The 23,388-nt window shown below is 43.1% G+C and overlaps 1 protein-coding gene across 1 annotated transcript in view; it reads right to left on the bottom strand.

The window, feature by feature from the left end:
• Positions 1-5,267, bottom strand: part of RAB10 (RAB10, member RAS oncogene family) — a 66,970-nt gene extending 61,703 nt beyond the window's left edge. Inside the window, exon 1 of the mRNA XM_061433083.1 lies at positions 4,602-5,267. Within this exon, the coding sequence (XP_061289067.1) occupies positions 4,602-4,728 (127 nt within the window). The 5' untranslated portion in view covers positions 4,729-5,267. The remainder of the gene's footprint in view (positions 1-4,601) is intronic.
• Positions 5,268-23,388: the final 18,121 nt, after the last annotated feature.

Raw genomic sequence — 23,388 nt, forward strand, 5'->3', positions numbered from 1 at the left:
GTGTCATTAAATATATTCCCATTGCTGTACAAACATCACCACTATTCATCTCCACAACTTTTTCATCCTTCTAAACTGAAACTATGTACCCTTCAAGCAGTAATTCCCCATTAACTGAAATGTTGTACCCATTAGGAAATAACTTCCCATTACCCAGTCCCTGTAACCACTATTCTACTTTCTCTATGAACTGACCTATTCCAGGTACCTGTAATACTTGTCCTTTTGTTCTGGCTTGTTTCACTTAGCACAGTATTTTCAAAGTTTATCCATGTTGTAAAATCTATCAGAATTTCATTCCTTTTTAAGGCTGAATAATACTCCATTGTATGTTATGCTACATTTTGTGTATCTATTCATTTGTCTATGGACATTTGAGTTGTTTCTATCCTTGGGCTATTGTGAATAATGCTGCTAAACAGACAGTAACAAGTGTTGGAGGATGTGGAGAAATGGAATCCTGGTGCCGTGCTAGTGGGAATGTAAAAACAGTGCAGCCACTGTTGAAAACAATATGGTGGTTTCTCAAACAATTTATTAGCATAGGACTGATTCACTCCTAGATATATACCCAAACGAACTGAAGGCAGAGACAGATACCTGCATGACAAGAGTTCATTTATGTCAGTCACCCTAATGGGTGTGAAGTAACATCACATAATGGTTTTGATTTGCATTTCCCTTATTATTAAAAGATGTTGAACATTTTTTCACGTGTTCACTGGCCATTTATGTACCTTCCTTGGGAAAATGTCTGGATAGTTTTAATCAATCCTAAAAATACATCTTGAAATGAAAGACATTTCTTATGTACTCTGGCATTTCTGCAGCATGAGCCACTGTCTGGGTATCACAGCAAAGTCCAGACACATTTAAATGCAAAAGGTTTTGCTCAATTTTCTAAAAAGCGGCCTCTCCATATAAAATGGGCTCAGTTCAATAAACCAATTTTTAAATTCATGTTAGTGGAACCTACTCCTCCAACATTCGGTAAAAATATGCAGAAAGCAACAAAAAGGACGCGTCCATTGCCTCTCCCAGAGGCAAGAGCCTTTACCAATTTAGTTTTTTACCTAGAACCCAGAGGTAATGCTTTCGTGACTTTGGCCAAATCAACCAATGAAATATGGTCATCCAAAAACCAGCAACTCTCTCTAGATCATATATTTAATGTTTAGAAAGTAGGTAAAGAAGAAATGTTAAAATGTAACTAGCTAATTCTAAAGGATCCTGGTTACACTGTACTTACCACCTGTCTGCCTGCCTTCATTATTTATCAAGCACCTATTAAATGCAGGGATTCTTCTAGGTGCTTAGCATCTATCAGCAAAAAAAACAAAAAAAAGACAAAGTCTTCTGCCCTTGTGCAGCTTATATTCTAGTGCCCTTGAATTTGCTTTGACATTGGTGAGTATGGAACATACCATCATAATTTGTTTTTAAAACTGTCTGCAATAAATCTGACCATAAATGTGATATACAACTTCTGATATAGATGTGTGGAAAAGTACATAGAAAAATTTAAATAGCCTTTGTGAGCTTTGTAAATAAGGACCATAAGCCTATAAAAATTATTTCCTCCAAGAATCAATAACCAATGAGTAACTAAGATGACTATGTCTAAAATAATGACAGGCTACATTATACTCGCAGTTTGGCCCTTCTGAACCCCTGCAAGGTAACCACTTCCTTTCAAACCTCAAGATGTTTTAACAATCAAATGCCAACTCAAATTTCAGTATCATTCATAGAGAATGCTCTTTATTTTTTAAAAAGCAAAGCAAAACAAACAAACAAAAATCTTAGCCAACTGATGAAATTTAAAATACCCTAAAAGTAGTACATATTTCAAGTATCTCTAATCATCTGCATATTCGCCAACTGGCCAGTTTATACTGTTTAGACATGCACTGTCCAAATGTGCCTAATCTGAGATGAACCGTAAAGATAACATACACACTGGAGAAGAGTATAAAATGTCTCAACTATTTTAAAGTTTTGATTATATAATAAAAAGAGAAGACTTCGGATAAAATGAGCTAAAATACAGTATTAAATATTTCTTTTCCTTTTTAAATGTGGCTACTAAAAAATATTATGTGACTCACATTATGTTTCTTTTGGATAGCATTGATGTAAGACACCAGGAGACTTCTAAACATGCATATAGAGCTAACATATGCCACATGTTGGAGCTGAACTCAGAATTTTACATCCATATATTCTGTTCAACATGTCTTAGATATCAAAGTATCACACACATCAAATATTTTCGTATCACAATATGAACATTCCAGAGTGTAAAGTGAATTGTTTAGCAGAGCACTAACCAATATTTGCATGACCACTGCATACAGGGCATTCAATCCATAAAGTAATTTGTTCTGCCCCACTACAGCATACGGGGCATGTGTTCCATATATAACTGATATGCATGCACTGTGCTCCTACAGTGCGCCTGGCACCATGCCAGGCACTTTGCTCTCATAAAATTCTCACAACTACTGTGATGGGTACTATTATTAACAATACTTAAAGAAAGTGAAGAGAAAAGGTTAATTAACTTGTCAAAGTCCCATAACTAGTAACCTGTGGAACTAGGATTCCAACCCAGCAGGTGAGACCCAAAATCACCACACATTTTTATTAGTAAAAAGACTACACAAGGGAATTTCCTGGAGCTCCATGCTTTCACTGCTGAGGGCAAGGGTTCACACCCTGGTCTGGGAACTAAGGTCCCAAAAGACTACGTAAGAAAATTGTATCATTATCTTACAGGACTGGGTTTTAGTTGTGAGTACAATAAACAACACTCCTACAAAAGGCCAAGAGTAGATGGGAGGTAATGTTTTGCTCCTACTTTCCACTCTACCTTTCTCAACCACACGTTAAAGCTGACCAAGGTGGATTAAATCTCTGATCTTACTACAGGTTTATTCTACGCTCCCTTTTCCAGGAAGGCCCCATCCCACCCCTCTAGTTCAATTTCTACTTGTCCTTCAGACTTCATTTTAGACATCATCTCCATGCAAGCCTAGTTTAGACTAAGCGCCCCTCTCTCTATGCTTAGCCCCACTGTAGCACTGTCCACACTCTATTGTGCTTCCTCCCTAGACTCCCTATCATGTTCACCACTTATCTATCCCGAAAACAGTGCCTAGCGTTAGGTGCTCAATAAATATTTGCTGAAGGATCTAACCACCTGATCCACCCAGCTACAGCTCAAAGTGGAATATTAAAAGTAAAGTTAGTGGTAGGAAGTGCTAACCCACAAGCAGAGAACAAGTTCTAAGTCTCATGAAATTTACAACAGATCTAGAGAGCAATACAACATTCAGGAAACAAGAATTACAAAGACGCCCTCCCCACAAAACAAGTAAAATCAAAATCTAGTCAAAACGATCTAATGCCAAATTTCAGTATAATCTGTTTTATGAGAATGAATTAAGTAGCTGACACTTATCACAAGAAATCCAAATCAACGATTCCAAATGCTATAAATTGAGATCAGCTTAATTTTGACACTTCCCAGAGTTCAAAGAAAACTATGCTTGCTTTTTATAATCATTTCAATATAAACTTAATTACACTTAAAATGGGTTTTATTGCACTTGCCCCAATGCTGTGTACTGGTCCCAAGTGACAGAGACAACCTCGTGTTAAGATATTTATCGTGAGAGGGAAAAAAAAGGATCTCACATCCAACCCAATTTAACACAATTCGTGTAAATGACAATTTTCTCAGTAGAGTTGAAAGGGACTTTCCTAGAGCCTTCCCTTTTCTTTTCCTAAACAAGAAACCGATTTAAAAGGTCAATCTTTAGCTCTTACTTTCATACTAAATAATTCTGAAACATGAGGTGAAAAGTACATTAGAAGTCCCAAGGCTATGACTTGCAAGACACTTCCCTATAAGACGCTAGTGTAAAACAGAAGGGGAGAACTTCATTCTTTCAGGTTCGAGGACAGAAACTGACCATCTCCATCAGATTACTGCTTCTGCTGATGTCTCGAAAAGCACTGTGTGCAAACATGCCACAGAGTCCCACCCCAAGCACTAAGAGCCTCCGATTGTTTGACACATCAATGGATTAGTCAACGCGGGGCAACTCACTTTTCCCTTCTAATTTGCTTTAATTATTCCTTACCAAACCCTCAAGTTTACTCTAAGTTACGACCATATGGAATCTCTTTGCCCTGAAGTATAAATTCAGGTCTTTACCAAATGACCCCTACTGCTTCAACCCCAACCATCAAAATAATCCCTTACAAGTATCGTACATCTAGTAACGCCATACAAACATGGAAAAAGCCAACCCTGACGCTTAAAGAAACATGATTCTGGAACGCTGTTAATGCTGCATATTTTGTAACAGCAGGCACTGAGCAGAGTGGGAGACTTGAGAGCAAAAGACCGGATGGAAAGCATGGGAAGACCCCGCCCCAGAAAGCCCAATGCCGATTCAAACAGTAACTTGGGTCTGTCGCTTGGAATCGGGATCACTGAAACAAAGGCGTACATTACGGGAAGCAAGATGTCTGGAGTAAAAGGAACGGTTTGCAGCTGCAGAGATCGCACACCATCCTCCCACAGGTCTTACCTATGGTGGAAATAAAGGTGGTGTTGAAGGCATCATCCGAAAAACGAAAAAGGACGCAGGTCTTCCCCACTCCCGAGTCCCCGATCAGGAGCAGCTTGAAAAGCAGGTCGTACGTCTTCTTCGCCATTGGGAGGAGCGGCTCAGGCTCTCGCCGCCGGCGGCCCCAAGGGATCGGTCCCTCTCACTACGGGCCAACTCCTCCTCACTCGGGCGTTCTCAGGCCGGAGGACCGGGGGGAAGCGTGGGAAAAAGGACGGCTCGAGAGGGCGCGGGTGACCTAGGAACTGCCTCGTCGAGGAAGCCCCGACGGTCGCGGCGTCCGGTGCCTCCGAGGGCGGCGACCGCTGCTCCGCAGCCTCTCCCAGCCGCTCCGCCCGGTTCCGGGGAGTCGGTCGGGACAAAATGGCCTCCCCTCCCCCCTCAGGGTTGCTCGGCCGGGACGCTCCGACGGGCGAGCGAGCAGGCTCGGCCGTCGAGGGAGCGCGGTGGGCGTGAAGACAGCCTCTCTCTCCCAAGCAGCAGCTCAGCGCTAGGACGCAGCGAAGTCAGCGAAGGAAGACCCGGAGCTGACGAGCTTAGCTACATAGCCACAGGAAACCGAGCCGCCCCGGCCAGAGCCACCTTTTCCCCGTGCCCTCTCACGCCGGCGTGCGCGCTGCCTGAGACGCACGCAAGGACGTACGCCCGCCCTCCTCTCGCGCCCTCTTCCTGCGGTCCGCCCCTGCGCACGCGCGCCAGGGGGAGTGCGGGACCGCTGGGGGCGGAGAGTGAAGCTCGCTCTGGGTCTCCCAGCCTCAATCTAAGGCCCGGCGGAGATGAGAGAGGGGTGGGGCGAGAGAGGGCGAGGCCGCGGGCGCGCTCCCTGCGGCCGCCTGATAGGGTGCGGCGGCCTGACGAGCACGCCCCGCGGGGAGGCGCTGTTTAGTGACTGCGCAGGCGCGGCACTACCCCGCCCCCCCCCTTGACACCCCCGATTTTTTTCTTCCGGTTGCTCTCCGACTTCGCTGAGGATGTTTCGGGTCCCGTTTGACAAGCTTATCGAGCTGAGGGTCTTGGCGCAGCCACGGCCTTGGGTGGTCGTGTGTTTCCTGTGCAGCTGTAGCTTGTAAATACGAGGAAAAGTAGTGCCCTGGGTCATTTAACAGCCTCTTCGCTAAAATGAGGTTCATCCTGGAGTGTCCTCCCCCTTTTGGGGGGAAACATACCAGCTCCAACCTGGTTTGCTTAAGGAACAAGAATTGGCATTCAAGAGAGCGGGAGTTTGAAATGGGAAAAATCTGGCCACGCTACTCAGGTTGGGATGATGTAATCTGAGTTCCAGGGAGGGGGAGAAAGAATACCGAGGAACACCTGGGCGCTGGGGAAACCTCCCCGCCAAATGGCAGCGCCGGTGTGTTCTCAACACGGAGAACCCGCTCCAGAACTGATCCGCCTTTTCGGAACTGGGAGAATCAAGGAACGCTATACAGAGGAAGCCGGGCCCGCCCCCCTGCCGCCAAAATCGAACCCCCAGTGTCCCAAATTGGGGAATAGTGAAGCAAACCCCAACTCCGCTGCTTCTTACTTGCACTTTCTTTTCATACTTCCCATCAGTCAGTTTATACCTTCCCTTTCTTCTTCCTTTCTGTAGTTTAAATATGTATACTCCTGCCCTAGCATTCTCAGTGTGCTTCATGGCTCCTAAGCACACCGAGGGTGTGATGGCAGAGTAGTTGAACCTGGTAGGCTGGTTCAGCTTGACACTGGAGTAAACGCCGGGACATCCGGAAAACAAGAAACAGGGCTTGCCAGAGACGTAGAAACTATATTACACCCCACAACCACCACCAAAGTGTTCATGTATTTGAATCAGTTCAGTTCAGTGCACATTTACATATTAAATATGTAATTAAAATTAGTCTTTCAAGCAGTTAGCGTAATCGTATTTCAGTCTCATTCTTTGAAGAGTTGTCTTATATTCTTCCTGTACAACTACCCCTAAGGCTTCATTTCTGAAAATGCCTGTCTTCTCTAATCTCACTCTAGTTTGTTTCTGTGATTGCTCTTGTCTCTTACACCTTATTCTCTGTGACTCATTCTTTCTCCCATTGGGAATGCCTTATTCAGATAATACCAACAATTCTAAAATAGTCTAGGCATGCAAATCACAAAATGAGCTATGATGAGTACTTCACAGTTTTGTCACTAATTCCGAGTCATAACATTCAGGAAAATCTCCACTGTTAGTCTTCCTTTCAAAATAAGTTTGATTAACTAAAACCCCAAAGTTGTGAAGCACTCTAGAAATGCTATGATTTTTAAGTGTAGAAAGACTAATTCCACTACATAAATGTTAGGGATCAGTTCAGTTCAGTCGTTCAGTCATGTCCAACTCTTTGCGACCCCATGAACCTCAGCACGCTAGGCCTCCTGTCCATCACCAACTCCCAGGGTCCGCCCAAACCCATGTCCATTGAGTTGGTGATGCCATCCAACCGTCTCATCTTCTGTCGTCCCCTTTTCCTCCTGCCCTCAATCTTTTCCAGCATCAGGGTCTTTTCAAATGAGTCAGCTCTTCACATCAGGTGGCCAAAGTATTGAAGTTTCAGCTTCAACATCAGTCCTTCCAATGAACGCCCAGGACTGATCTCCTTTAGGATGGACTGGTTGGATCTCCTTGCAGTCCAAGGGACTCTCAAGAGTTTTCTCCAACACCACAGTTCAAAAGCATCAATTCTTCGGCACCCAGGTTTCTTTATAATGTTAGGGATAGTGGGCAGCTAAAAATGAAACTTCTTCAAGAGATGGGAATACCAGACCACCTGACCTGCCTCCTGAGAAATCTGTATACAGGTCAAGAAGCAACGGTTAGAATTGGACACAGAGAAACAGACTGGTTCCAAACAGAGAAAGGAGTACGTCAAGGCTGTATATTGTCACCCTGCTTATTTAACTTGTATACAGAGTACATCATGAGCAATGCTGGGCTGGATGAAGCACAAGCTGGAATCAAGATTGCCTGGAAAAATATAAATAACCTCAAATATGCAGATGGCACCACCCTTATGGCAGAAAGCATAGAAGAACTAAGGAGCTTCTTGATGAAAGTGAAAGAGAGTGAAAAAGTTGACTTAAAGCTCAACATTCAGAAAACTAAGATCATGGCATCTGGTCCCATCACTTCATGGCAAATAGATGGAGAAACAATGAGAGACTTTATTTTGGGGGGCTCCAAAATCACCGCAGATGGTGACTGCAGCCCACGCTTACTCCTTGGAAGAAAAGTTACAACCCACCTAGACAGCGTATTAAAAAGCAGAGACGTTACTTTGCCAACAAAAGTCCGTCTAGTCAAAGCTATGGTTTTTGCAGGAGTCATGTGTGGATGTGAGAGTTGGACTATAAAGAAAGCTGAGCACCAAAGAATTGATGATTTTGAACTGTGGTGTTGGAGAAGACTCTTGAGAGTCCCTTGGACTGCAAGGAGACCCAACCAGTCCATCCTAAAGGAAATCAGTTCTGAATATTCTTTGGAAGGACTGATGCGGAAGCTGAAACTCCAATACTTTGGCAACCTGATGTGAAGAACTGACTCATTGGAAAAGACCCTGATTTTGGGAAAGATTGAAAGCGTGAGCAGAAGGAGATGACAGAGGATGAGATGGTTGGATGGCATCACTGAATCTATGGACATGAGTTTGAGTTAGCTCTGGGAGTTGGTGATGGACAGGGAGTCTTGGTGTGCTGCAGTCCATGGGGTCACAAAGAGTTGGACAGGACTGAGTGACTGAACTGAACTGAAAAGTGAAAAATAATGTAAAAAATGTAAAAAGTTTTCACAATAATTTATTCTTTATCCCAATCATTTCCAACAGTTTTATCGGTTAGAACCTTTTCTCCATGGACCCAATATTCTGGAGCTTTAAGAATTAATTATACTCTTAAAAAAATTTACTTATGTATTTATTTGGTTGTGCCAAGTCTTAGTTGCAGCGTGCAGGATCTAATTTCCTAACCAGGCATCCAATCTGGGCCCCCTGAATTGAGAGTGCAGAGTCTTAATCACTGGACCACCAGGGAAGTCCCAACAAATGTTATTTACTATTGAATCAGGATCCTAGAAGTTTAGAGCTGTCATATCTTTTAAGTCATAGTTCAACTCCTACACATAATTTTCAGGTGAGTCTAAGGCTCAGGTTAGGGAGTTACGAGAGGTCACACTGGCAGTGGCAGAGCCAGCACTGTATGCTAAAGGGAAAAAGAAAGAAAACCTCTACAGGACATCATATTGCATGAAGGCAAGAATTGGGAGGCTCAGCCAGTAATGTTTGGCTTCTCTAAAATTAAAAGTTTTGCTGGAGTGAAGCCTAAGCCTCAAACCCTACTTACCACTGAAGACCACTAAAATGATCAGGCATGATCCCTGATTCTGGTGGAGGGTGGAGGGTGGGGAGAATAAAATGAGAGTCTATGTAGGCCTAAAAGGTAAACATAGAGTTGTGAAGTAATGTTTGATAATAGTTGAAATAGTGAAAGAAATTACCGATTTAGTACTAGCTTAGGTTTTATACCTTTAAAAAAAAATTGATCTGTATAGAATCTAGTCCAAATAATTTGAAAAACCAAGAAAGAAAATAGGTGTATTTATATGTTCATATCAGTAATTATTGGGCTTCCCTGGTGTCTCAGTAGTAAAGAATCCTCCTCCCAAGGTAGGAGACGTGGGTTCAATCCCTGGGTTGGGAAGATGCGCTGGAGAAAGAGATAGCAACCCACTCCAGTATTCTTGCCTACAAACTCCCATGGACACAGAAGCCTGGAAGGCTGCAGTCCATGGCGTTGCAAAAGAGTTGGACACAACTTAGCGACTAAACAACAAACCAGTAATATTTAGGTATTATTTCTATATTTTTCTAGAAAGTGCACAGCTAGCCAGCACATGGTTCCACTCTTCAGCTTCAGCTTTCAGGCCCTGCCTCTATAGCATGTAAGAAATCCCTGCCTGAAAATATATTGACTCAGGATCATCTTTATCATTCTTCCCACTTATATTTTCCAGTCTCTCTCCTTGATTTCTTCTCCTTTAATCCTTCTACCCCTTGCTTGCTCTGAAGAATGAAGTCTTGCACCTTTCCTCATGGTCTGGTGGTTAAGAATCCACCTTTCACTTCAGGGAACGCAGGTTCGAGTCCTGGCTGGAAAACTGAGATCCCGTATGCTGCAGATCAACTACGCCTGAGTGCTCCAACTAGAGTCTAGAGAGTCCAAACACAGCAATGAATGCTCCCATGTGACGCATCGAAGATCCTATGTGTGGCAACTAAGGCCCAAGGCAGCCAAACAAATAAATTTTCTTTTACCAATTAAAAAAAAAAAAAGAATTACATCTTCCCTCCAATGGCAACGCCACTGCTAAGTCATCACCTTACTGTAACACCTACCCCTCCAGTCTTGGACTTTGCCTGACTTCTACTACCTGGTTCCTTTGCTTCCCCTCCCATTCTGCCTAGGGCCATCTTAGAGGAAGGTCTTTGACCTTCCTGATGCTAGGTACTGATTGCGCAGAGGCGACCAGTGTTCTTATCACCATAGCCTGTCAATATTCTGCTCTGCCTACATATCTTGATTTAGTCCAACCTCCTGTTAGAGAATGATTGCCCCATGAGCTTTGCCCAGCGCACTGGATGTGTTTGTCCTAGTCTCCTCCAGGGATATCTCAGTTCTGAAATGCTGGCCTCCTCACCTTGCACTTAAGGAACTCCAGTAAACTATTTCCTACCCTATCTTCTACATACTAGCCTCTAGACAGTCTGAACTAGTCACCTTCCTTACAGTTATTAGGTATCCTCTTGATTTCATGCTCAGTTTACTGTGGTTTTTCTCCATGTAAAATACACCCTCAGGACTTTGCTGTCAGTTCAGTGGTTACCACTCTGAGCTTCCAATGCAGGAGGTAGTGGGTTCAATCCTTGGTCAGGGACTAAGATCCCATATGCCATTCAGCGCAACCAAAAACATTAAAAATACACTTTCTCCTCACCCCACTTACATCCCTTTGGCTTAAATGTTCTCACCATAGCCTGTCTTGCCCAGCACATTCTCCTGTGAAGGAACTTGTTTCCCTTTGAACTTCCATAGCACTTTAAAAAATCTGGTATGTTTCCTCCTTTTCATTTCCACAAATAACACACATTGACTTTTAGAAACGTAAAACCCACATATAGGGGACTTCCCTGGTGGTCCAATGGTTGAGGATCTGCCTTCCAATGCTGGGGACATGGGTTCAATTTCTGGTGGGGGAACTAAGATCCCACATGCAGCAGGGCAGCTAAGCTCATGTGTCACAATTACTGAGCCCACACCCCTCAAGGAGAGAGAAGTCCATGCACCACAACTGCTGAGCCTGTGCCCCTCAAGAGAAGCCTATGTGCCATAACAAAGACCCTATGCAGCCAAAAATACATAAATAATAAAAAAAAAAACCTATAGGTAAGCAAAACAATACTAATTTGGAGAAATAATTTGGAGACATTTTCAGAATGTTTGGGGAAATTTTTGAAAATTCAAGAGAAGTGAATGAGAAGTTAATACATTTAGAGTAATATTTTATTAATTTTAGAAAATACATGAAGAGCTTACTTAACTCCATTACAGAGTTTATTTCTATGAACATGAAATACCAGTAGGACAAATGGTACATCTGTGATATAGTGGAATGAACACTAAATTTGTAGTCAGATAACATAGACTCAAGAAACAACTCTCCTACTGACTGGCTCTATGATTCATTTAACCTCACTAAGCCTATTTTCCTCAGATGTCAAAAGGATATAATACTTCATGAGACTGATTTAGAAATTAAATAAGAGAGTGCAAGTAAATGTACTTTATATAGCATAAAACACAATGCAAATATAAATGATTACTATTATTACTAAGAGGTAAGAGCTTTGCACCATAAGGAAAAAGAAAGCAGAAAATTACAAGTAAAGTTAGAATAGTTATAAATTATCAAAGCAACAAGCCAGGTAGGAAGAAAAATGATGCCATAGGAAGTTGAACAAGAACAAGAATAGGTCATAACAAGGAATGAAAGATTAAAACTGAGAGAAACAAGAATTGGAACTGACGAGCTGTGAAGCTTTCATGGAATTATCAAAAGGAGACAAAAAGAAAAAATTCAGTGGCTGAAAGTAGCAGACAACTGCCCCCAATATAAAAAACTTCCTACCATCAAATCCAGCCATGAATCTCTATTCACCTCCATTGGAACAATTGATCCAGTCCCATGGTTATAAACATGGGTCTTGAGTTGGCTTCCCTAATAGCAGGCGGTAAAGAATCTGCCTGCAATGCAGGAGACCCTGGTTCAATTCCTGGGTCAGGAAGATCCTCTGGAGGAGGGATAGGCTACCCACACCAGTATTCTGACCTGGAGAATTCCCTGGACTATATAGTCCATGGGGTTGGAAAGAATCGGACACAACTGAGTGACTCTCACACTTCACTTGAGTTGGCTAGACCTAAGATTCTATATCTGTCACATTGTTAGAGATCTTGGGTGAATTACCTAACCTCTTTCAACCTGTTTCCTCATCTGTAAAGTGAGAACTAGATAAAAACTACCATAGGGTTGAATGAGGATTAAATAAAACACAGTGTTTAGTCTTCAGTTAATGTTCAGAAATGTTATTACCACCACAAGAACAGAGAAAACTTTTTCCATTTGCAGGTCATTGACTTGTTGAAAAAAACAAATCTAGACGAACATAGATTTTTAAAAATCACATATTTTTGAGGCATGTAACATATTCTGTTAATCCATGGGGATCTCAAAAGGGAAGGGAAAAAATTCCTCTAAATCCATCTTTTGCAACTTTATGCCTACTCTAAAAGTGATTATCAATTAAGCAGGAACCCTACCCAGGCTAGGGACTGTTTATTTACATTTGCATGCTGCTGCTGCTGCTGCTGCTAAGTCACTTCAGTCATGTCCGACTCTGTGCGACCCCATAGACGGCAGCCCACCAGGTATACTAGACCCCTGAATGAAGCAATACAAAACAGGGCTATCAGGCACACTTGTGCTATCAGAGGAAAATTGGGATGTTTATGGCAGGAGGGGTCAGAGCTCTGAAGAGCAAAGCTAAAGAGGCTTTCGGTAAACTGAGAGAAAAGGTCAGAGAGCAAAAATTATGGCAACTTGACCTGCGTGAGACAACTGGAAAAAAATCCTAGTAGCCATGAAAAGTTGGGACAGAATAGAGTTGGAGAGAAAAGGCACTTTCTAAAGGCAGAACCCAGTGCTTCCCAGGTAGCGCAGTGGTAAAGAATCTGCCTGCCAAGAAGAGGCGCAGATTCGATCTCTGGATTGAGTAGATCTCCTGGAGAAGGAAATGGCAACCCACTCCAGTATTCTTGGCTGGGAAATTCCACAGACAAAGGAGCCTGGCAGGCTATAGTCCATGGGGTTGCAAAAGAGTCAAACACAAATCAGTCACTAAACGGCCACCACTAAAGGCAGAACCCAGGGGAGAGTTGTCAAAGTGAGGAAAGAGGTCTGCTTAAGGAAAGATTTGAAACCCAAATGGAACGGAAACTCCAGAAAACTTTATCTCGAGAATCAAGACCTAGAGAAGGATTCATCGTACTTAAAAATACAATGACAAGAAGAGAATGCTTTAACTCTCTGCCAAGTCAAGTAATGTGAAGCTACACTTAAGACATAATTCATAGACTCATGGCATGGTATAATGAAGTCATGGGGATCTGATCTTGATTATTTGTTCCATCTCATTTTAGCTGATTCATCTAGACCATTGTTTAGCATTTTGAACTTCAGTTTCCTCATCTGGAAATTGAGGTTATCAGTAGCTATCAAATTCAATTTATTGTAAAGATTAAAATAATCTATGCAAAGAACCTGGCAGGTGGACAAGGGATTCACTAAATATTGATTCTCTTCCCTCTGTAAGATGTAAACCAACTAAGGAACTATTGTTGCATCTCTTACCTCTAGCCCAGTATCTTGCATGTAATAGGGACTCAATAAATATTAATTAGGTTGAATTGCATGTGCATTAGAAGAAAGCTTGGATGTCATCTAACCTAATTTCTGTTCCGTGAAGAAATGCCATAAGCAACCTATGTCCGCCTCTGCGTGAACATAGCCACTGAGCTTGCTGATATCAAGAGGACTGATTTCAGGGATGAGAGAAACGTCTAAATGTGCTCCCATGTAATATCATCCATTTATTTTAATTCTGTCCTCTGGAGCAACACAGAATAAACCTTTCCCTACATTCACATGACAACTCTTCAACTATTTAAAGATAGCATTGACATTTTCCTCTAAGCTGCTCTGAGCTAACCCTCTTCAAATAAGATGACCCTTAGATAAAATAGTGCCACCATTCTGATTTGCCTATTTCCGTTTCCAAATGTGGTATCTATCATTGAACGCAGTGCTGAGTTGAGAACATAACACCTGTGAAAATGCCCAAATCAAGCTACCACCAGCAGATTATATTGATAATGTTAATGGTAAGGTCTTGTTGGGATACTCTTTAAAACTGAGATAGTTTGGTAACTGATTGAGAAGAAACTACCTTCCAGATCAATTTTGTGTTGAAACCATTAAGTACATTACTTTGCCAACAAAGGTCCATCTAGTCAAAGCTATGGTTTTTCCAGTGGTCATGTATGGGTGTGAGAGTTGGACTATAAAGAAAGCTGAGCGCTGAAGAATTGATGCTTTTGAACTGTGGTGTTGCAGAAGACTCTTGAGAGTCCCCTGCACTGCAAGGAGATCCAACCAGTCCATCCTAAAGGAGATCAGTCCTGAGTGTTCATTGGAATGACTGATGTTGAAGTTGAAACTCTAGTACTTTGGACACCTCATGCGAAGAGTTGACTCATTTGAAAAGACCCTGATGCTGGGAAAGATTGAAGGCAGGAGGAGAAAGGGATGATAGAGGATGAAATGGTTAGATGGCATCACCGACTCTATAGACATGAGTTTGGGTAAATTTCTGGGGTTGGTGATAGACAGGGAGGCCTGGTGTACTGAGGTCTGTGGGGTCGCAAAGAGTCAGAAATGACTGAGCGACTGACTGAACTGAACTGCCAATAAACTGGTTCAGTTTATTTATTGAATAAAGTCATTCAATAAATTAGCATATAAATTACATTTTACGTATACAAATCTAAAATAGACAAAGGAGAGCAACAGCCGATTCACTGTCATAAGAGAAGAATATGTGAAAAAAATGTTCAAATTTTCTGTAATCAGAGAAATTCAAATTAAAACAATAATAAGGTAAAATTTTCTACCCATGAAAATGGCAAAAATTAAAAAGATGAGTAATACCAAGTGTTGGTGAGGATGCAGAGAGATAAAAACTCTCATGTACAGCTGGTGTGAATACATTCGATACAGCCATTTTGGAAAGCAATCAGGGAGTATTTTTTTTTAATTTTATTTTTAAACTTTACAATATTGTATTAGTTTTGCCAAATATCGAAATGAATCCGCCACAGGTATACATGTGTTCCCCATCCTGAACCCTCCTCCCTCCCCAATACCATCCCTCTGGGTCATCCCAGTGCACCAGCCCCAAGCATCCAGTATCGTGCATCGAACCTGGACTGGTGACTCGTTTCATACATGATATTATACATGTTTCAATGCCGTTCTCCCATATCTTCCCACCCTCTCCCTCTCCCACAGAGTCCATAAGACTGTTCTGTACATCAGTGTCTCTTTTGCTGTCTTGTACACAGGGTTATTGTTAGCATCTTTCTAAATTCCATATATATGCGTTAGTATACTGTATTGGTGTTTTTCTTTCTGGCTTACTTCACTCTGTATAACAGGCTCCAGTTTCATCCACCTCATTAGAACTGATTCAAATGTATTCTTTTTAATGGCTGAGTAATACTCCATTGTGTATATGTACCACAGCTTTCTTTATCCATTCATCTGCTGATGGACATCTAGGTTGCTTCCATGTCCTGGCTATATAAACAGTGCTGCGATGAACATTGGGGTACACGTGTCTCTTTCCCTTCTGGTTTCCTCAGTGTGTATGCCCAGCAGTGGGATTGTTGGATCATAAGGCAGTTCTATTTCCAGTTTTTTAAGGAATCTCCACACTGTTCTCCATAGTGGCTGTACTAGTTTGCATTCCCACCAACAGTGTAAGAGGGTTCCCTTTTCTCCACACCCTCTCCAGCATTTATTGCTTGTAGACTTTTAGATCGCAGCCATTTCAGGGAGTGTTTAATAAATGATGTACATGCCTGTGACCCAATAATACTAGTGTTGGGTATGTCCAAGGGAAATTATCACATAGATTCATCACCAACTTTCTTTGTGGCAGTGAGATGTTGGAATCAATCTCAGTGTGTACTGCTAGGAGAATGAGTAAATAAAATGTGGTGAATGCAAGTTGAGTTAGCCCAGATCATAAAGACTTGGCTTGGGCTTAAAAATTGGGTAATATGACAACTCAGACCGGGTCAGGATTGTTATCATTTTGGTTTACTAATAAATCAGCAAACATACCAAGAAAAATGTCTTCTTAGTTCCTCACAGAAGCATGCCCAAATTCTGGTGATCAGTGTAGGCCATTCAGAGGGAGAGAACTGGGCCTATGAGTTCGTTCAGTGAACACTTTTGTCAGATTAGGCTTGGAAAGAAGCTAGGTCAGCATTCAAGGGTCTACCCTCTACCATGAAAGAAGATTCCTGTGGCACTATTGGGCCTATTGCAGGCCTGACCATGGCCTACCCCACATACTATTGAATACCTTATTGCAAGATTAAACTACTGACTAGCTACACATTCAGCAACATAGAACACTGAAACAATAGAAACAGAAACTGACTTATAGTACAATGCCATTCATGTAAGTTAGAAACATACAAAACTATATGTTATGAGGTTTCATACATATTTAATAACATCTAGTCCATGGGGCGGAGAAGGCAATGGCACCCCACTCCAGTACTCTTGCCTGGAAAATCCCATGGATGGAGGAGCCTGGTAGGCTGCAGTCCATGGGGTCGCTGAGGGTCGGACACGACTGAGCGACTTCATTTTCACTTTTCACTTTCCTGCATTGGAGAAGGAAATGGCAACCCACTCCAGTGTTCTTGCCTGGAGAGTCCCAAGGATGGGAGAGCCTGGTGGGCTGCCGTCTATGGGGTCACACAGAGTCGGACACGACTGAAGTGACTTAGCAGCAGCACCAGCAGCAGCATCTAACAAATCTGTAGAGGGAGAGGGCATTGAGAAGGGAGGAAGGGAAAAACATTAAATGAAATAAAATGAGAGGGGGAAATTCCCTGGTGGTCTAGTGGTTAGGACTCAGAGCTTTCACTGCCAATGCCCAGGTTCAATCCCTGGTCGGGGAACAGAGATACTGCAAGCCACACAGCATGGCCAAGTAAATAAAACAAAGACTTTTTTAAAAAGTGAAAGAAGGGATTAACATTGTATATGGAGATAGAGGAAACATTGGTACTCCTTATAGATATAAGAATACTAGCAAAGTAGGGACTTCCCTGGTGGTCCAGTGGTCAGAAATCAGCCTTGCAATGCAAGGGACAAGGGTTCTATCCCTGGTCTGGGAACTAAGATCCCACGTGCCTCAGAGCTACTAAGCCTAGAGAATGCAAATACCTCAATGAAAAATCCCACGTGACACAATGAGATGTCTTGACTAAGACGTGATGCAGCTAAATAAAAAAAATTTTTTTTAAAAAGGGAACATGTTCCTCCTTTAAAAAAAAAAAGAGTAATATAGCAAAATGAAGGAAGAAGTCTGGTTTGGTTTGATAAAAAGAATACAGACTCTGGTTGTTTGCTTTTAAGTCTAACTGACTCATAACATAACAATAGTTATGAGAATTTTAAAATTTGTGGCAAATTGATTTCTTCACATTGATTTGATCACGGAAACTCAGACTTCAGGGAATTGGCTGTTCCCAAAGCTTGAACTCAGCTGTCACCTGTCAGCTCTCACCCAGCCCTGACTGGTTCCAGCTTTTCGGACTAAGCACCCAGTTATTTGCAGGCTGCCCAACCTCTTTCCTGAAGCCAGAGAGAGTGAAGAAGCACAGGGTATTAAAAGTCCTCATGCTACATACCAATTGAGTTAGACACTGCCAAGATAATATCTGAGCTCAGCCATCTCTTTTGTCCAAAATACCCCCAAGAGGAAGCCAGGCTCTCTCCTATGTAGTGTGAATATCCAGCATTCCGCTACCTTTCGCCCTAACTCAGGGGTCTGGTGTCCCTGACAATTGTACAGAGATCCTGTTTCTTTGCCTTGTTCTTACCAGCGCCAGTCCCCACCCCTCACGCGTAGTCACACTCACTTCTCTGTGTAAAAGGCATTTGTCAGGTCTTTGGCTGCCCAGCCTTGAACCCCCTTCCTTTGACTAAGAAACTCCCCACCGCGAGTTTTCAGTATGCAGAGCCCTCCTCCCACTATATTCCTGGCCATAGCACCCACCCCCACTGCACGTCCAAACACACCTACACTGGGGGACATGAGCAGGCCTCTTCTAGTCTGAAGCACCAGCTCAAAACCTTGACAAAGGGCTAAGGACACAAAGAAGCAGGTACAGTGGGGTGTGTACTAAGAAGGCAGTAGGGTACAGCAGTGGCACCTGGCTTCCAGGGCACCCGTGGACCCCAAAACCAGGTGGTTTTGTCCAATGCTGGCTGCTGGCTGCAGAATCTCTTTAGTGCCTGTGCTCGCTCAGTCGCTCAATTGTGTCCAACTCTTTTCTATCCTATGGACTTTGGCCCACCAGGCTCCTCTGTCCATTGAGTTTTCCGGGTAAGAATACTGGAGTGTGTTGCCATTTCCCGAGCCACGGGATGTTCTGGACCGAGGTATCGAAACTGTGTCTCTTGCGTCTCCTGCATTGGCAGGTGGATTCTTCACTGCACCACCTAGAAAGCCCCTTTAGTGCCTAGAGAGGGCAATGATGGCCTCATTGGCCTCAGCAGACTGCATGTGTGGCCTGTTTCTGTACTTCATTTCCTTAGCCTGGTTCTCCAGACCACAGTAATTCTGAGAGTGCCCCAATAGCCCTTCAATAAATTAATTTTCTGCTTCTATTTGCCAAAGTTAATCTGTATTTGAAACCAAGATTTCTGATGAACACGCTTTTTTTCTGGTAGTCCCTGGGGTAACTCTAACTTTGCCTGACATTCCCATCATATCCACTTCTATTTCCTGTGTTCTGCTGGCCTTGCCACTTGGACCTGTCTCAAACTTGACCCCTGTCTGCCAGTCTCTCTCCCAAGGTGGCTGTATTTATTTATTTCTTGACTGCACCTTATGGGATCTTAGTTCCCTGAGCAGGAATTGAACCTGGACCCTTGGCAGTGAGAGTGTGGCGTCCTAACCACTGGACAACCAGGGAATTTCCAGGCTGCTATACAAAGGAGTACGTCAAGGCTGTATATTGTCACCCTGCTTATTTAACTTATAGGCAGAGTACTTCACGAGAAACGCTGGGCTGGAGGAAGCACAAGCTAGAATCAAGATTGCCAGAAGAAATATCAATAAACTCAGATATGCAGTTGACACCACCTTTATGGCAGAAAGTGGAGAAGATCTAAAGAGCCTCTTGATGAAAGTGAAAGAAGAGAGTGAAAAAGTTGGCTTAAAAATCAACATTCAGAAAACAAAAATCATGGCATCCAGTCCCATCACTTAATGGCAAATAGATGGGGAAACAGTGGAAAGAGTGAGTGACTTTATTTTTGAGGGCTCCAAAATCACTGCAGATGGTGATTGAAGCCATGAAATTAAAAGACGCTTACTCCTTGGAAGGAAAGTTATGACCAACCTAGATAGCATATTCAAAAGCAGAGACATTACTTTGCCAACAAAGGTTCGTCTAGTCAAGGCTATGGTTTTTCCAGTAGTCATGTATGGATGTGAGAGTTGGACTATAAAGAAACCTGAGCACCAAAGAATTGATGTTTTTGAACTGTGGTGTTGGAGAAGACTTTTGAGAGTCCCTGGGACTGCAAGGAGATCCAACCGGTCCATCCTAAAGGAGATCAGTCCTGGGTCTTCATTGGAAAGACTGGTGTTGAAGCTGAAACTCCAATACTTTGGCCACCTCATGTGAAGAGTTGACTCATTTGAAAAGACCCTGGTTGGGAAAGATTGAGGGCAGGAGGAAAAGGGGACGACAGAGGGTGAGATGGTTGGATGGTATCACCGACTCAATGGACATGAGTTTGGGTTGGCTCCGGAAGTTGGTGATGGATAAGGAGGCCTGGCGTGCTGTGGTTCATGGGATCGCAAACAGTCAGACGCGACTGAGCAACTGAAATGAACTGAACTGAACTGTTACTTTTGATCCCTCTTTCCTGTATCTCCACTGTCTCCTTCCAGCTCCCTCCCTATGGCTAATGCACCCTGTCCTGAAGCCTGGACAGCTGGGCAGTCATCCTAACTCTTTAGTGCGTCAGCACTGGACCTAGTACTGACCAGGGAGAGAGGCCTCAGATGGAAAGGAAAGAAGGAAAGGAAAGGAGGAAAGAAGCACAGAGGCAGAGAGATGGGAGGGTAGCAGATATTTTCCTATTTGCATCTTTTAATCTAAATAATACAAGTTATCCTTTACTGAGTTCCCATAGGCTGGCCCTTTATATGCATGACCTCACATTTATACTTTGAGGCTGGGTACAATATTTTCAAAGGACCAGACAAGAGTTTAAAGAAATAAAAAGGGATGGAATGAGATGTTGTCTGGGATCTCCTTTAAAATAATTGGAGGGATGGGAAATGGGCAGGATGTGGATGAGACAAGAAGCCCATGGGTTGATAAGTGTTTAAGCTGGATAACAGGCATATGGAAATTCATGATACTATTATGTTTCATTGGTATACATTTAAAATTTTCCATATTTAAAAGTATATTTTCTTTTAAGTTAAGAAATTTGATCAAAATCATACAAATAATAAATGATAAAGTTAGGTTTTGATCCCAGACCTTCCTGACCTCAGCACCTGCTCTCTTAACCTCTACCCCAGATTCCTGGCAAGGTACCTAAAAAGATCTAAGAGGGCAAATTTGTGATTTTCAGAGGATGCAAAGGGAATTCATAAGACTCTTAACTAACTTCTGCTCCTATTTTCTAGGTACGTTAAGGCAGGAATCAACAGGGTATGGTTAGGTTATTAATTTCCCACTCCTGCAGCTTATTATAAAGAAGATGCCCTCTTTTTCTCTGCCTGCTTCTGAGTAGGTGCAGAATCAGCCCATGAGAGAAGCTTTGGCAGCTAAAGTTTTCTAAAAACACCCAGGCAACAGCTGTCCTTGGCGGTCACCTGACTCGCCAGGCCCTGAGTCAGCACCACTCACCCACCCAGCCCCCTCCTGCTGAGCCAGATCTGACTTGCCCTTTCCTGGCTGGGCTGAACTGGTTGGACCAGCCCAGCCCAGCCCATCTGGTCCCAGCCTCCTCCTCAGTGGGTGGCTTCTTGCTCCCTTACTCTCACCAGGGATTCCCATCCTTGTCTTCCCACCTTCATGCCTGAAACTTTAGCTCCAAAGGGAGCTGAAAGACCACCCCTGAGCTGCTGGAGATGTGGACAGGACTCTGGAACCCATCCCTGAGTAGAAAGGATGAGCTGGACCCCAGCATCTCCCACCACCTACCAAAATAGTCTTCCTTTTCTTGGCAACTTGGGTTTGCTTTAGGGGAAAAGCAGAAGAAAATAAAAAGGCACCTCCCATCTCCTACAGAGGATTCCAGGCTTAGGCTCAAGCCCAGAAGAGACCAGGACTAGGGCAATATGGAGATCAAAGTCTTGGTCTATGTTTTTGTGGAGAATGCTCATTTTCCTCTTTATTTTTTTAATTTTTTTATTGAAATGTAGTTGATTTACAATGTTGTGTTAATTTCTGCTTTACAGCAAAGTGTCTCAGTTATATCCATATATATGGTCTCTTTTAAAAAAAAATGTATTTGTTTATCTTTGGCTGTGCTGGGTCCTTGTTGCTGTGCGTGGGCTTTCTCTGTTGCGGTGAATGGGGACTACTCTTTGTTTTGATGTGTGGTGGCTCACTGTGGTGGTTTCTCTTGTCTCAGAGCACAGGCTTTAGGCGCCCGGGCTTCAGTAGTTGCGTACATGGGCTCAGTAGTTATGACACATGGACTTAATTGTTCTGTGGCATGTTGGGTCTTCCTGGACCAGAGATTGAACCTGTGTCCCCTGCATTGGCAAGTGGATTCTTTTTCTGGTTCACTGTACCACCAAGGAAGTCCTACATATATACATTCTTTTCCATATTCTTTTCCATATGGATCAAGGATATTGAATATTGTTCCCTGTGCTGTACGGTAGGACTTTGTCATTTATCCATTCTACGTAACATCTGGTGTCTGCATCTGTAATCTCAGCCTCCCAATCCATCCCTCCCCATTGTCCTCATATCATACCCTTTTCTTGGTCTAGATTTGAAGCTACTGTAAGTACTGACATGATATATTCCCCAGGTGTTGGTGCCCCGGCACCATGACTGGGAATACAGAGACTGACCCCAATGCTAAGTCACTAAGGTTAGCTTCTTCTGATGCCAGCTCCATCCTTCAGGACTCCAGGCCAGCCTGCTCTGAATCCTGGCCCTGTCACTTAGATGCATGTGACCTTGGGCTAATAACTGACTTCTATGAGCTTCAGTTTTTATAAAATAGGAATAAAATACCTACCGGGTAGGTTCATTGTGAGGGTCAAAGTTGTGTATGTATAGCACATAGTAGGTGTACAATACACATCACTTTCCCTCACTCTACTTGGGGACTGGCTCCTGCTCAAATTGGACTGACATCAAAGTTTTCAGGCCTGAGACCTAGTGCTACCCCAGCTCTTGTGTCTCTAGTCTGGGGATTCAGACCTACTTTCCCACATGGCCCAGTGGTTTTCTGATCATCTGCCAGCCCAGACCACACTACCCCACTGTCCTGACTTCATGATTCTATACACTTTTAATTTGTCACCACCATACAGTTGCCCCTGATACTTTCTTTTTTTAAAACCACATGCTTCTAGGCACTGAGCATGCTTTTCTGAGGCCCACTCCCACCCTTTAAATATTAATTTATTTACTGGGCTGTTCCAGGGCTTAGTCGCAGTATGTAGGATCTTTAGTGGCCATATGGGGGTTCTAGTTGGACCAGGGCTCCCTACATTGGGAACACCAAGTCTTAGCCACTGGACCACCAGCAAAGTCCCTTGAATCTGATTATTTCTGTGTCTCCCACTAACTTCTTCTTCCCTTTCTTTAACTTCAGAACTCCTAAATGTAATGTTCCAGGGTCACTTCTCCCAGCATCATCACCTTGTGCATGCCCAGTTTCTAAGAACCCTCTGCCTTGAGTCACACACGCAGATAAACAGCTAGCTTCCCACTCCTTTTTCTACTTGCCACTCTCTGGCCAAAGGAAGTGTGTTTCAAGTTTCCTACCAGGATCAGGGCTTTGTCTACGCTCATGAGTTTTCAGTTCCTCTGAAAAACTGGATTGGGAGCCACAGTCAGGACAATATTCCAGGCAGGGTTTGAGCATGTGTGGTAGAAAAGACCCACCACGTCTCATGGTATGCGTAGGTACTGGGGTTAATGTAACCTAGGCGTATGGACTTGGACTTTGGCAACTGTGTCATAGTGTTGAGTATTTTAGGTTTGTGGCCAACTGAAAATCCTAGGCTTTTATTCACAAACTACAAGTGTCTCTTACATTTTGTACTGTTACAGCTGACTTTATAAG

This window comes from Bos javanicus, chromosome 11 (genome assembly GCF_032452875.1).
Source record: "Bos javanicus breed banteng chromosome 11, ARS-OSU_banteng_1.0, whole genome shotgun sequence".
Classification (NCBI taxonomy): domain Eukaryota; kingdom Metazoa; phylum Chordata; class Mammalia; order Artiodactyla; family Bovidae; genus Bos; species Bos javanicus.